The 16,415-nt window shown below is 40.9% G+C and overlaps 2 protein-coding genes across 2 annotated transcripts; one reads left to right on the forward strand and one right to left on the reverse strand.

Annotated features, from left to right (window-relative positions):
• Nucleotides 1–1,465: 1,465 nt before the first annotated feature.
• On the forward strand, nt 1,466–2,777 carry LOC135532785 (zinc finger protein 239-like; the record flags this gene model as incomplete). Its single annotated transcript, XM_064960225.1, has 1 exon — nt 1,466–2,777. A coding segment is annotated over one exon (1,062 nt), but the record flags the coding sequence as incomplete, so codon positions are not given.
• An 8,291-nt stretch (nt 2,778–11,068) lies between these two features.
• Nucleotides 11,069–16,070, reverse strand: LOC135532751 (uncharacterized). Its single transcript, XM_064960196.1, has 2 exons — nt 15,481–16,070; nt 11,069–11,356 (listed from the first exon to the last, which is right to left on the reverse strand). The coding sequence occupies exons 1-2, from the start codon at nt 15,845–15,847 to the stop codon at nt 11,097–11,099; spliced, it is 627 nt and encodes a 208-aa protein (XP_064816268.1). The 5' UTR covers nt 15,848–16,070; the 3' UTR covers nt 11,069–11,096.
• Between the last annotated feature and the right edge of the window lie 345 nt (nt 16,071–16,415).

Below are 16,415 nucleotides of genomic sequence, written 5' to 3' on the forward strand. Positions count from 1 at the left end.
ATTCTGTCCTGCCTTTTCTAAAGTCTTCGAAAGCCAAGTTAACAAACAGATCACTGACCATTTCGAATCCCACCGTACCTTCTCCGCAGTGCAATCCGGTTTCCGAGCTGGTCACAGGTGCACCTCATCCACCCTCAAGGTACTAAACAATATAATTTCCGCCATCGATAAAAGACAGTACTGTGCAGCCGTCTTCATCAACCTGGCCTGTTGTCCGGACCTCTGGCAGTCTTTATGGAGTTACCACAGGGTTCAATTCTCGGGCCGACTCTGTATATATCAACGATGTCGCTCTTGCTGCGGGTGATTCCTTGATCCACCTCTAGTCAGATGACACCATTCTAGATACATCTGGCCCTTCTTTGGACAATGTGTTAACAAACCTCCAAACAAGCCTCAATGCCATACAACACTCCTTCTGTGGCCTCCAACTGCTTTTAAATGCAAGTTAAACTAAATGCATGCTCTTCAACCGATCGCTGCCCGCAACCGCCCGCCCGACTAGCATCACTACTCTGGACGGTTCTGACTTGTGGAATATGTGGACAACTACTAATACCTAGGTATCTGGTTAGACTGTAAACTCTCCTTCCAGACTCCTATTAAGCATCTACAATTTGCTTCCTATTTCGAAACAAAGCCTCCTTCACTCACGCTGCCAAACATACCCTCGTAAAACTGACTATCCTACCTATCCTTAACTTTGGCGATATCATTTACAAAATAGCCTCCAACACTCTACTCAGACTGCATCCAGTTTGCTATCACATATTTGTCGCCAAACCCGCTGGCTCCAGGTCATCTATAAGTCTTTGCTAGGCCGCCTTAACTCGGCTCACTGGTCACCATAGCAACACCCACCCATAGCACGCGCTCCAGCAGGTAGTACTGGTCTACCTGGTTAAATAAAAAATTAAATCGTAACTTTATTGACAACACCCAAATGGATACTGTCATTAACGCGGTTCTTCAATTAATTACACATAATTCATACTGTAGCAAACATTATATTAAACTGGACATTCAAATGAGCCTTAAATGTATAATCCAAAGTACTGTGAAATGCTCTCATAAGCAACCTGGAAATGGAGGTTACTCCCCTGAGTTTTCCCCCATTCACATTCAGAATACATTGTGAATAACTAAAATCTTTGCTCACTATTTTTGTTCCAGGCAGATATAGTACATCCATAACTATCGGTTTCCTCATTAGCAGGGAGGAGTTTCTGCAATCAAATTGCCCTCGTGCCACAATTTTAGCAAACACAGAAGGGGGCCTTGGAGAACAAAGTCGTCTGGCACACTGTTTAGAGTTTCAACAACATGAATATCCTATTTCTAGCCTACAATCATCGATGTTACTACTAATGTGAAAACAAGAAAAAATATGACTTTTCTTGCTAATTTTAAGACAATTGTCAAATAATGTTAACATTCATTACAGACATAATTTGCTGTACAACATCATAGCTACGCTGTTGGCATCACCTTTTACAGTGGACTTCTGCTGTTGTGGGCCTTTAATCATCGGTCTGACTTTGTTGTTCACACAGGAGAGATACGGAACAATCGTGGATCCTCTGGGGAGCCTCAACAACCTCATGACGCTGAAGAGGGAGAGAAGAGTCTCTCCAGATCAGAACACCTCAATAAACACCTGCAGAGACCCACAGAGAAGAGAACTCACTGCTGCTCTGACTGTGGGAAGAGTTTCACCTCCTCAGCAGGCATTAAAATTCATCAGAGAACACACACAGGAGAGAAATCTTATAGCTGTGATCAATGTGGGAAGAGATTTACTAGATCTGACCATCTGACTCTACACCAGAGAACACACACAGGAGAGAAACTTTATAGCTGTGGTCAATGTGGGAAGAGTTTTACAAGATCTGACCATCTGACTCTACACCAGAGAATACACACAGGAGAGAAACCCTATAGCTGTGATCAATGTGGGAAGAGATTTCGTCGATCTGGAGAACAGACCGTGCACCAGAGAATACACACAGGAGAGAAATCTTATAGCTGTGGTCAATGTGGGAAGAGTTATACTCGATCTGACCATCTGACTCTACACCAGAGAACACACACAGGAGAGAAATTTTATAGCTGTGGTCAATGCGGGAAGAGTTTTTCAAGATCTGATCATCTGACTCTACACCAGAGAATACACACAGGAGAGAAACCCTATAGCTGTGATCAATGTGGGAAGAGATTTGCTACATCTGGCCATCTGGTATCACACCAGAGAATACACACAGGAGAGAAATCTTACAGCTGTGATCAATGTGGGAAGAGTTTTTGTCGATCTGGAGAGCTGACAGTGCATCAGAGAACACACACAGGAGAGAAACCTTACAGCTGTGGTCAATGTGGTAGTGGTTTTACAACATCTAGCTCTCTGACTCTACACCTGAGAACACACACAGGAGAGAAACCTTATAGCTGTGATCAATGTGGGAAGAGTTTTGGTCGATCTGGACAGCTGACAGTTCATCAGAGAACACACAGGAGAGAAACCCTATAGCTGAGATCAATGTGGGAAGAGTTTTTGTCAATCTGGCCATCTGGTATCACACCAGAGAACACACATAGGAGAGAAATCTTATAGTTGTGATCAGCGTGTCAATATATACTCTGATAAAAGATATCTGATCAAACATCAGACAATACATACATGAAGGAGTTTTTTTTCGTGATATCAATGAATTAATGTCACAATGTAGAATGTTTTAACATTGTAGTCGGAATATTTGAATAAATTTCACAATGTAGAAGCCTAAATGTTTGTCCCATTGATTTCAGCGTGATATGGATATTAGCCTTGGGAAAAATCCAGGCTCTGAATTGAAAGAGTACTATTTATGTGATTTAACAAAAAGTGACTAACACAAATAGAGTTGTGTTACACTTACCATGTTACGTTGGTGACCCACTTGAATCAAAATGCAACACTTCAAATTGAAGCTAGCTGTTTTCTACACGTTGTCCTCTAAACAGTGATGTACACATTATTCCCAGATTCCGTGTGTTTTATGAGCTGTTAGTTTTAACAGGACGTGCAACCTCATCTTCCCCCTGTCACACAAATGATTTCAACATGATATCAATGAGTTATGAGAAATAAGTGTTGCATTCCTTTATTTAGTGACCCCTAAATTTAAATGCATCACTCCCAAATGTAGCTGACTCTTCTGCAGGTTGTCCTTTAACCAGTGAGGTAAAAGATATCTCCCATTTCCAGGTGTTTTGTTTAGTTGTGTTCGTTTATATATTATACATACATATTAACAAAGGGGTGTACATGTTATAGATGTGGAGAGTCAACACCTTTAGTTGCTCCACCTTTTTGGTTTGTTTCTTGTCTTTAAGTTTGGTGAGGGTTTTTTATTTTGTTTCCCTCTTCTTGGGCAGATTTAGTGGGTCTCATGGTGGGTGTCTTATGTCCCAGTTGTTGTTACTAGTCAACTTTCAGTGGACACCCCCATAGTGTCTTTCAGAGCCCCTCCTAAAAAGCAAGCTAATATTTTGGGTTGGATATTCCATTCAATTAATGGTAAACACCACCCCCGGCTCTACCAAGGGCTTCAGGTGGTCTCCCACAGCTCTCCTTATGTCATGTTCTGTGGCCTTGCTGTTCCATTTCTTGACTGCCCCTGCAACACAGAAACAAATTTAGTCATATTATATAAAACATTAAAGGTAATGGATATGGAGCGTCTATGGCCTCAGTTACACCTGGCACCTAAATGTGATTTCTGTCATCTGATCACTCCAAACTGCATTAGGTTCAGATCTACCAGGATGGGCCTTTGACAGTCTGGATGCATTCAGGCCACTGAATATAAATAAGCAACGTAAAGAAATGGGGTGAATGAGTGGGGAAAAGTACTATCTACACAATTGACCATAATAGCAAAGAACAAATGTGTGTGTCTGAGGGAAATTAACATTCATACAGCCAAAAGGGGTGGGAAATTACACCAATATTAGTAGACAATTTGCACTAATGTAAATAAACATGGATGATGGAACATATTCCCTTTTGCTGATGTGATGAACCACTAAGGGGACATAAATATTTACCATCTAAACCGTGTGTGACCTCTCACCTCTCTGGCTGTAGAAGTGTTCTTCCTAACCAGTCCCTCAACAGCTCTCTGACTGAGCTCCACCCTCACTGGGTCTTCAGAGGAGAGGAAGGCTGAGGAGGGTTGGAAGGATGAATGGATCAGTCACTCAATAAAGTGTAGAGCTGCTGTCTGACACAATCACTATTTTAGTAGTTCATTAAAATAAATAAGGCTTTATGACTGCTGAATACCAACTATTAATCACTTAGATTGTGTAATTTCATGTAGCGATACATCCTTGGGACGTCCCTAGCCCATTGAAGTTTACATTTAAAATGGTTAAGTTAGGGTTAAGGGTAGGGATGTCCCAAGAATCCCAGGTAGCATTTACCATTGTGCATTTGTAACCGATGTGAAATGGCTAGCTAGTTAGCGGGGTGTGCGCTAATAGCGATGGTAACGATGTTTCGTGGGAGGCAGTTGTTTATGTGTGCAGAGTCCCTGATTTGAGCCCAGGTAGGGGTGAGGAGAGGGACGAAAGCTATACTGTTACACATTCTTCAGTCTCTTTTACGTAGCAGGTGTAAAAGAAACACAGACAAGACAAGGAGGCGCTCATGTCATTATGGTCATTGTAGTTAAAAATAAATAGCATCTAATTATGTGTAACTGTATGTGGGGTTGTTAGAGAAGAATGTGATTGTCAACTTCTGAACTTGAAAAAATGAAATATCCGTATAATGTGAAATTGAATGAAACAATAATGTATGTTGATGCTAATATGATGTACAATATTCCATGATGTTTCTATATGATAACACCGTCTCACCTCATACTGTATTGGAGCAGCAGCAGCTGACTGCCCAGTTCAACAAGAACCTTGGCGTGATCCTTGACAACACCCTGTCGTTCTCAACCAACATCATGGCGGTGGCCCGTTCCTGTAGGTTCATGCTCTACAACATCCGCAGAGTACGACCCTGCCTCACACAGGAAGCGGCGCAGGTCCTAATCCAGGCACTTGTCATCTCCCGTCTGGATTACTGCAACTCGCTGTTGGCTGGGCTCCCTGCCTGTGCCATTAAACCCCTACAACTCATCCAGAACGCCGCAGCCCGTCTGGTGTTCAACCTTCCCAAGTTCTCTCACGTCACCCCGCTCCTCCGCTCTCTCCACTGGCTTCCAGTTGAAGCTCGCATCCGCTACAAGACCATGGTGCTTGCCTACGGAGCTGTGAGGGGAACGGCACCGCAGTACCCCCCCCCTTAAATGATTTAGATGCACTATTGTAAAGTGGCTGTTCCACTGGATGTCAGAAGGTGAATTCACCAATTTGTAAGTCGCTCTGGATAAGAGCGTCTGCTAAATGACTTAAATGTAATGTAAATGTAACATCAGTTCACCGTCTCACCACTTACTGTATTGGAGCAGCAGCAGCTGACTGCCCAGTTCAACGTCTCACCTCATACTGTATTGGAGCAGCAGCCGCTGACTGCCCAGTTCAACGTCAGTTCGTTGATGCTAATCATCATGTTTTGAATCTGAGAGTAAATAGATCCGATTACAACTCCAAAAATGAAGGGTTCAACTGGAGTTGTTCTCAGATCCCCTAAGAACCGTAGGGTTCTTGGTCAATGAAAAACAGCCCCAAAAGGTTCTTCAAAGACCTTGTTAGAAGGTGGGTTCATCGAGGAACCACCGTTGTTGCTGGACTTCTTGCGGGAACTTCGCAATTACAACTGAAAACGACGGTGACAAGTTTGGATGCGACAAGTTAAAAAGGTTAAGTTGGGTTGATGTTTGCCTCTGAATATGTCTAGAAATAGTAATTATAATAATATAACATACTAATAATGAATAACGAAGACAATTATGGTTTTCTGTGAGTATCTTCCGTAACGTTACTATAGTTAATTACCGTAAATATTAGAATGCGGGTTTGACCGTCGGCGTTGTATGAGCTTCAGTACAGTACCGTTATCTTGCTAGATAACGTTATGTCCTAACTAGGCACAACAAGGTTTGGATTATTTCCCTCAACTATATTCTTTCCCATATATTGTATATCGTTTCCATGAAGCCAACATAACTTTACACATTAACGTAAGTTTCCAATCTAGAGCAGTTCTCAGTTTTGTGAGAATGAACTAGCTAACGTTAACTAACTAACTAACTAACTAACTAACTAACTAAGGACGGTGACCTGTCCAGACGAGATGTTACAACGAACTGAATCGTCAATGGAGGTCTTCCTCTTTATATATCCTGCCACAGCATGCAATACTATTAACTCACAAGGGGGCATAACGTTACATGGACAATACTATCCCATTTTGGAAACGTTACATGGACAATACTATCCCATTTTGGAAACGTTACATGGACAATACTATCCCATTTTGGAAACGTTACATGTACTCCCTCTTGTGGAGGGAAATTCATATCTTAGATGGAAGCTGAATGGGATGGGATTCAGATGCATAATGGTATTAATACAGTGTCTAGACCTCATAGGACAGAACATGTCAATACAAACTGAAATCTATTAGCTCTATTTTGTATAAATGCCCTTCAGAATCCAAACACAGTATTGCCAAACAGCAAAATGTTGAGTATAATCTTTCAAGTCAGCCTGATAACTTTGTACACAAATTGTTTAATATTTTATCTTGAAATGTGATATTTGGCCTGTATGGCAGTACTGTATTGGCTAGTGCTTTCTCCAATATGTTCTTCTATTTTACATTACATTGTATGTTGATGCCATTTATCTTTCAATATTTATTTAATATATATATGCATGTGTTTTAATGCTTTTAAGACTATTCTTTGACACATTTTCTCTTCCTTTGAAATTCTTATAGGACAGAACATGGAAACAATGCAATTGGGATCAAGAAGAAGGTACAAATGTGTGCAAATGATCTTTTCAGATCTCCTCAGAAATGAATGAAGTCCATGGAATGGATATAGACAAAAAGATAATTCAAGGACTAGCAGAGGTAGAGAGGTGAGGCAGGGGTGAGGACATCTTCCTGCTATTTTGACAGTCCCTGAAGGACAATACAGAAGAGGGATTTGCTCTTATTCCTTCCCTTTCTCTAATGTATTTTGTAATAAAATTAGCAAGTGTTGTAAGATCATTGCTTTACTTTACTAGGACTGGAGACTACAGCAGCGATCCTGCTCTTGCCCTACCTCTTCAATGAGGACCCGAGTGGCCTTTATGTCCGTGACATGGTATGCTTATGCACCAATCATCTGTTTCTTCATAAACATAGGTGTGCATGCTTATATAAAACTACAGCTGATCATTTGTTATGTTCATCTTTTCTTACTTTTGTTGACACAGATTTCACCGCTCTTCGCTCCTTTACTGCACATCGGTGGAAATCCATTTCACCATGAGAGTGAAATCCCGCTGGCCTTTGATGGGGAGAACATCCACGCCCTTGAGGACGTCCCCATGGGACTTGGGGCTCTGCTTCGGGTGTATTTAAAAAAATGTTCCCTTAAATTTCCCGAAAATGTCAGAAAAACGCAACCTCACACTCAACGTCAACAAAACTAAGGAGATGATTGTGGACTTCAGGAAACAGCAGAGGGAACACCCCTATCCACATCGTTGGAACAGTAGTGGAGAGGGTAGTAAGTTTTAAGTTCCTCGGCATACACATCACAGACAAACTGAATTGGTCCACTCACACAGACAGCATCGTGAAGAAGGCACAGCAGCGCCTCTTCAACCTCAGGAGGCTGAAGAAATTCGGCTTGTCACCAAAAGCACTCACAAACTTCTACAGATGCACAATCGAGAGCATCCTGGCGGGCTGTATCACCGCCTGGTACGGCAACTGCTCCGCCCACAACCGTAAGGCTCTCCAGAGGGTAGTGAGGTCTGCACAACGTATCACCGGGGGCAAACTACCTGCCCTCCAGGACATCTACACCACCCGATGTTACAGGAAGGCCATAAAGATCATCAAGGACAACACCCACCCGAGCCACTGCCTGTTCACCCCGCTCTCATCCAGAAGGCGAGGTCAGTACAGGTGCATCAAAGCTGGGACCGAGAGACTGAAAAATAGCTTCTATCTCAAGGCCATCAGACTGTTAAACAGTAACCACTAACATTGAGTGGCTGCTGCCAACACACTGACTCAACTCCAGCCACTTCAATAGTGGGAATTGATGGGAAAGGATGTAAAATATATCACTAGCCACTTTAAACAGTGCGACCTAATATAATGTTTACATACCCTACATTATTCATCTCATATGTATACGTATATACTGTACTCTATCATCTACTGCATCCTTATGTAATACATGTATCACTAGCCACTTTAACTATGCCACTTTGTTTACATACTCATCTCATATGTATATACTGTACTCGATACCATCTACTGTATCTTGCCTATGCTGCTCTGCACCATCACTCATTCATATCTTTATGTACATATTCTTTATCCCCTTACACTGTGTATAAGAAATTAGTTTTGGAATTGTTAGATTACTTGTTGGTTATTACTGCATTGTCGGAGCTGGAAGCACAAGCATTTCGCTACACTCGCATTAACATCTGCCAACCATGTGTATGTGACAAATAAAATTTGATTTGATTTACTAAATGTTTCTGATGCCACATCACTCATTTTCAAAGGGAGTCGTTGGTTTTTAGGGGCAGTAGCTTTTTTAGCTTTTTGTCTGAAAGTATTTTCTCAACTGCGATACCAACTCCAAGTCACTTCTGAGGGTCACACAGACACTTTTCAAAATGAGGTCCTCCTTCCAATAGAGTTTCACCAGGTACCGTGTTTCACACAGAACCCAGTCACCCTGGCCCCTCCCCCCTACAGACCGCACCAATCCCCACCGTGATCGATTCAGTGTCAGGACAGCTCTAGGTCGCCTGCAACCGACCAATGATAGGTGTCTGAGTCGACTGACTCTCAGATCATCTTCCACTGCCTCGACTCTGTTTACACCTCCACGCACACAGGAAAACACACTCAGAGCCTACTGCCTCGGCCCTGTTCACGAGGCTTTTCTAAAAACTACACTTAGCGTGTTTCGCTAACCTCTTTTTATTTAAACTAGGTTTGAGATGTGGTATCCACTCGGCTCGCTGCCTCAGATGAAAGGTGGGTCCATCTGCTCCTTCCCAAAGTGTGGTCTCCCTGAGATCCCAAGTTTGAGGGATCCCTGGTGTACCATTTACCCATGTCGTCAGGAGTGAAGATTAACATCCCCAAATGTGGTTAATTTCTTTAATATCAAATGAGGAAACAAACTTATCAGACAAGTCAGATTTATTCTTAAACTAAATCTTTATTCACTTAATAAGGGAGCAGGTCAATACAACATACACATACAAAGTGAATCAATTGAGTGCGCTACGATAATGATGGCTGGTCGATGAATCACCCCCAGACAACTCGTTGAGAGCCCCAAGACAAAAGTACAAAAGGTATTTTATAGCCAAGATACACCCCTTTCAATCTACATGACAAACAGCAGATGTATAGAATGGGTCACAAAGTTAAGATTTGTATGAAAGATACTTATAATTCACAGCAGACAGTATCTGCTCTAAAACAGTACTCTGTGTAGAGACCAGGGTCTGGCCCTGGGGTCATCTCTTACTGGTACCATAGGGAACAGAAACATTAACTCATGATCTGGAATGCGGTCTCTTTAGGTTTTATCACACAAAAGACATTGTAAATCTCCTGTCAGTGTTTTCTCCCAGAAACCCATCCTCAGTAGAACACAGACCCAATAGTTCTAAGAACCCTCTATTCTGTTGCATAAAACAACCATTTGATACAATAAAAGTATAATAACATAATGTTGAAGTTTTGCTCTCAGTGTCCACTGAAAGTTGACTAGTAACAACAACTGGGACCTAAAAGACACCCACCATGAGACCCAATAAATCTGCCCAACAAGAGGCAAACAAAAGAAAAACCCACAACAAACTTAAAGACAGGACACAAACCAAAAAGGTGTTGACTCTCCACATCTATCAAAACAACTGGAGCACTGGGCCAGACACTTAAATAGAACCTGGACCAGCTCAGGTGAAACACCTGCCCACTAATGAGATGGACAAGCCAGCACAGGTGTAACACATACTGACTAACGAGGTGACACCAATCAATCTCTTCCATTTCAGAGCCTGAGGCTAATGGCCAAATTATGTTGAAATCAATGGGTAAGGGGGCAGACGTTTAGGCTTCTACGTTGTGACACTATTAAAATAATCCTAAAACAATGTTAAAACATTCTACATTGTGCCATTATTCGTTGAAATCATGAAACAACTACTTCATGTATGTATTTCCTAATATTTGATCAGAGATCATTTATCAGATTATCTCTGGTCACAGCTATGAGCTTTCTCTCCTGTGTGTGTTCTCTGGTGAAGAGTCAGAGAGCCAGATGAAGCAAATCTCTTCCCACATTGACCACAGCTATAAGGTTTCTCTCCTGTATGTTTTCTCTGGTGCACTGTCAGCTCTCCAGATTGACCAAAACCCTTCCCACATTGATTACAGCTATAAGGTTTCTCTCCTGTGTGTGTTCTCTGGTGTTGAGTCAGGTGGACAGATCGAATAAAACCCTTCCCACATTGATTACAGCTATAAGGTTTCTCTCCTGTGTGTATTCTCTGGTGTTGAGTCAGAGAGCCAGATGTAGTAAAACACTTACCACATTGACCACAGCTATAAGGTTTCTCTCCTGTGTGTGTTCTCTGGTGTTCAGTCAGAGAGCTAGATGAAGAAAAACTCTTCCTACATTGACCACAGCTAAAAGGTTTCTCTCCTGTGTGTGTTCTATGGTGTACAGTCAGAGTGCAAGATGTAGTGAAACTCTTCCCACATTCACCACAAATATAAGGTTTCTCTCCTGTGTGTATTCTCTGGTGTCGAGTCAGATGGCCAGATGTAGTAAAACTCTTCCCACATTGACCACAGCTATAAGGTTTCTCTCCTGTGTGTGTTCTCTGGTGCACTGTCAGCTCTCCAGATCCACCAAAACTCTTCCCACATTGACCACAGATATAAGGTTTCTCTCCTGTGTGTGTTCTCTGATGAATTTTAATGCCTGATGAGGTGAATCTCTTCCCACAGTCAGAGCAGCAGTGAGTTCTCCTCCCTGTGGATCTCTGCAAGTGTTTCTTGAGGTGTTCTGATCTGGAGAGACTATTCTCTGCCTCTTCAGCATCACAAGGTTGTTGAGGCTCCCAGAGGATCCACAATAGTTAAGTATCTCTCCTGTGTGAACAACAAAGTCAGACTGATGATTAAAGGCCCACAACAGCGGTAATCCACTGCAAAAGGTGATGCCAACAGCATAGCCATGATGTTATACAACAATTAACGTCTGTAATGAATGTTAAAATTATTTGACATTTGTCTTAAAACGAGCAAGAATAGTCATATTTTGTCTTGTTTTCACATTAGTAGTAACATCCATGATTGTAGGCTAAAATTGCAGCACGAGGGCAATGTGACTGCAGAAACTCCTCCCTGCTAATGAGGAAACCGATAGTTATGGATGTTGTATATCTGCCTGGAGCAAAAATGGTGAGCAAAGATTTTAGTTTTTCACAATGTATTCTGAATGTGAATGGGGAAAACTCAGGGGAGTAACCTCCATTTCCAGGTTGCTAATGAGTAATTTTCACACTGCTTTGGATTATAATTGTAAGGCTCATTTGAATGTCCTGTTTAATATAATGTTTGCTACAGTATGAATTACGTGTAATTATTGAAGAACCGCATTAATGACAGTTTCCATTTGGGTGTCAAATAAGTTAAGATTTTATTTTTTATTTCACCTTTATTTAACCAGGTAGGACAGTTGAGAACAAGTTCTCATTTACAACTGTGACCTGGCCAAGATAAAGCAAAGCAGTGTGACAAAAAAACAACATGTGGAGTTACCCTTGGAATAAACAAACATACAGTCAATAACACAATAGAAAAATCTATATACAGTGTGTGCAAATTGAGTAAGGAGGTAAGGCAATAAATAGGCCACAGTAGAGAAGTAATTACAATTTAACAAATTAACACACGAGTGATAGATGTGCAAATGATGTGCAAGTAGAAATACTGGTGTGCAAAAGAGCAAAAAAGTAAATAAAAACAATATGGGGATGAGGTAGGCAGTTGGATGGGTTATTTACAGATGGGCTATGTACTGCTGCAGCGATTGGTAAGCTGCTCAGATAGCTGATGCTTAAAGTTAGTGAGGGAGATATAAGTCTCCAACTTCAGTGATTTTTGCAATTCTTTCCAGTCTTTGGCAGCAGAGAACTGAAAGGAAAGGCGACCAAAGAGGTGTTGGCTTTGGGGATGACCAGTGAGATATACCTCCTGGAGCATGTACTATGGGTGGGTGTTGCTATGGTGACCAGTGAGCTGAGTTAAGGGGGAGCTTTCCCTAGCAAAGACTTATAGATGACCTGGAGCCAGTGGGTTTGGTGACGAATATGTAGCAAGGGCCCGCCATTGTAAGTCAGAACCATCCAGAGTAGTGATGCTAGTCAGGCGGGCGGGTAGCGATCGGTTAAAGAGCATGCATTTAGTTTTACTTGTGTTTAAGAGCAGTTGGAGGCCACAGAAGGAGTGTTATATGGCATTGAAGCTTGTTTGGAGGTTTGTTAACTCTTGGATCTACCCATCCCGGATCTGGGAGAATTGTCATCAACTGACACTAAGTAGCATAACGCAACGGACAAAAAATCTTACTAGAAAATATTCATATTCATGAAATCACAAGTGAAATATATTCAAAGACAAAGCCTTTTGTTAATCACCCTGTCATCTCAGATTTTGAAAATATGCTTTACAGCCAGCAAGACAAGCATTTGTGTAAGTTTATCGATAGCCTAGCATAGCATTATGCCTAGTTAGTAGCAGGCAATCTGGTCACGAAAATCAGAAAAGCAATCAAATTAAATCGTTTACCTTTGATGAGCTTCGGATGTTTTCACTCACGAGACTCCCAGTTAGATAGCAAATGTTATTTTTTTTCAAAAATATTATTTTTGTAGCAGAAATAACTCCGTTAGTTCTTCACGTTTGGCTGAGAATTCGACCGGAAATTGCAGTCACGACAACGTCGAAAAATATTCCAAATTAGCTCCATAATAGCAACAGGAACATGGCAAATGTTGTTTATAATCAATCCTCAAGTTGTTTTTCTAATATCTATTCGATAATATATCAACCGGGACAGGTGGCTTCTTAGTAGGAAAGAGAGAAACAATGGCCGCATTTGTCTTTTACGCACAAAACACTCTGAGACCTATTGTTGGACCCCTAACTTCACCTAACAACAACATAGACCTACTGTAGGACCCCTAACTTCACCTAACAACAACAGACCTACTGTAGGACCCCTAACTTCACCTAACAACAACAGACCTACTGTAGGACCCATAACTTCACCTAACAACAACATAGACAACAACATAGACCTACTGTAGGACCCATGACCTCACCTAACAATAACACAGGCCGAGGACTATAAATCATTTCATATTTCAGGTGATACATGGAAACTAAAATGTCTTTGTCATGACATTTCATAACCAGATAATTTTGTGAATAATCCCACTAAGCTCCTCTGTAATGTGTTGTCATTCTAAATGTCCTGAATAAAGGAAAATAGCTCTGTGTGTTGTACAATAGCCTGTCCATCAAGGAGCAGTTCTCTACACATTATGAGATAAGTATCTGTGTGTTGTACAATAGCCTATCCATCAAGGAGCAGTTCTCTACACATTATGAGCTGAGTATCTGTGTGTTGTACAATAGCCTATCCATCAAGGAGCAGTTCTCTACACATTATGAGATAAGTATCTGTGTGTTGTACAATAGCCTATCCATCAAGGAGCAGTTCTCTACACATTATGAGCTGAGTATCTGTGTGTTGTACAATAGCCTATCCATCAAGGAGCAGTTCTCTACACATTATGAGATAAGTATCTGTGTGTTGTACAATAGCCTATCCATCAAGGAGCAGTTCTCTACACATTATGAGCTGAGTATCTGTGTGTTGTACAATAGCCTATCCATCAAGGAGCAGTTCTCTACACATTATGAGATAAGTATCTGTGTGTTGTACAATAGCCTATCCATCAAGGAGCAGTTCTCTACACATTATGAGCTGAGTATCTGTGTGTTGTACAATAGCCTATCCATCAAGGAGCAGTTCTCAGTTCTCTACACATTATGAGATAAGTATCTGTGTGTTGTACAATAGCCTGTCCATCAAGGAGCAGTTCTCTACACATTATGAGATAAGTATCTGTGTGTTGTACAATAGCCTGTCCATCAAGGAGCAGTTCTCTACACATTATGAGCTGAGTATCTCTGTGTCCAAACAGACTAACGAGACCCGACTGTAAATCAAGCAGACAATAACACATTATAAACACCAATTTGTTAGGGATGTTGGATAAAACATGGAGCACGGCATAACTGTCTTTACCAGAGTAATGAATGAAGAGGCACTCTGGTTGTTGTTGCATGTTGTGATGTTTGTCATTTGACTGGAATTCAGAAAATTATTTCCTGGATCAGCTGATGATAGTTGAACATGTGACTGTAACTAAACAGCTACAGTATTAAGAATGATGTGCAATTATTGAAGAACCGCGTTAATGACAGTATTGATTTGGGTGTTGTCAATAAAGTTAAGGTGACTCTTGGTTAGAATCACTGGATTTTGCAAACTGAAATTATTTATAATTTCTGTGCCCATGAAAACTGTTTTCCCAACGTAATATAAGGAGACACTAAATGTTACGTAGTTAGAGTGCATTTCAGAGACCTGACTCCCAAAACATGTACTAACAGGACAATAACCTAAACCACAAGGCCAAATCTACACTGGAGGAGCTTACCAAGATGACATTGAATGTTCCTGGGTGGCCTAGTTACAGTTTGGACTTAAATCGTATTAAAAGTCTCTGGTAAGACTTGAAAATGGCTTTCTAGATCAAAAACCGACTTGACAGAAATGGAAGGATTTTAAAAATAATAATGAAGATGATCAGTCACCTATTGGATGACATCACGACTTCCCATCAAGCCAACTCCTTAAATACCTTACTATGACATCACTCACTCCTTCTAGTTTCCAGTTGTCTAAAAAAAACACTATTTTGCTCAAAACATTTAGCATTTTGTTTCCCTTTAGTGTGTTTATACTTTACTGTATTTATATATCACTTTTCAATAGGAAAAGTTAAAATCACTGGAGGACGTCATGAACAATTCATACAATACAAAAACATATTCAAGAGTAGAATGGCCTTTTAAAATTCACACATTAGTTCAACAACTGCAGAGTTTGTGTCCCTGTTTTATAAGACAGTACTCACTGTATTTACTGGTGTTAATCAGGTCTCCAATCTTCTCTTCTTCGTCCTCCTCTAATGTGACAGTAATCTCCCCCTCTTCGTCCTTCATTAAAAAAACGTTTTCATCTTCTTTCACTGTCACAGTAACCTCCTTCTCTCCAAAACCTGCATTCTCCTCTTCTTTTACTGTAACATCCTCCTCCTCTTTCACTCTGAACGTGTCTTCCTCGTCTTTCACTGAAACGTCTTCCTCCACCTCTTTCACAGTAACAGCCCCACCCTCTACGTGTTCTTGTATTGTAACAGCCTCCTCTTTGACGAGAGCTTCCTTCTCCGTCCAGCAGATCTTCTCTTCTTTATCAGGAGGAGAGTGGCTTAGTGAACTCATGGTCGAGGATAACAGCTAGTTAGCATTAGCGACTAGACTAGTGCTAACTTGACCAGACAGCTAATTGACTTACAACGTAAATATTAAATTAAATGAGGTACCTAGTTGTTTACACATCAGTATGTTTAAATCATAGTGTTAAATAAAGCAGTAAATTGTCTAAAGAGCTTGAATGTTCCGACTTTGTTGTCAAGAGAGCTACCGAGGTGGCTGCAGTTGTTGAAGAAGCGTTCCGTCCACTAGATTATACGTCACAGTATAAACATCGCCTGAAAGACACATATCGCCATCTGCTGTCTGGAGGGAGGAAACGCAGTTGAGGAGGGAACACTTTTTTTCTTCTTCATTGAATTATATTATAAAGCAGTTTAGATAAACGTTTTTTTCCTCTCCATTAAATAAGCATATTATATCAACACGTACAAAGAGCAACAAGTGTTGTTTGATTAGTTCAGATTTTTTATGAGATTCTAAAACAAACTCTACATCAACTCCACATCTATATTTCTGATTCAGTCAAATAACTAGATTTCAAAAAAAGCACCTAGTTATTGATACTCTTGATAAA

Source organism: Oncorhynchus masou, chromosome 5, assembly GCF_036934945.1.
Source record: "Oncorhynchus masou masou isolate Uvic2021 chromosome 5, UVic_Omas_1.1, whole genome shotgun sequence".
Classification (NCBI taxonomy): domain Eukaryota; kingdom Metazoa; phylum Chordata; class Actinopteri; order Salmoniformes; family Salmonidae; genus Oncorhynchus; species Oncorhynchus masou.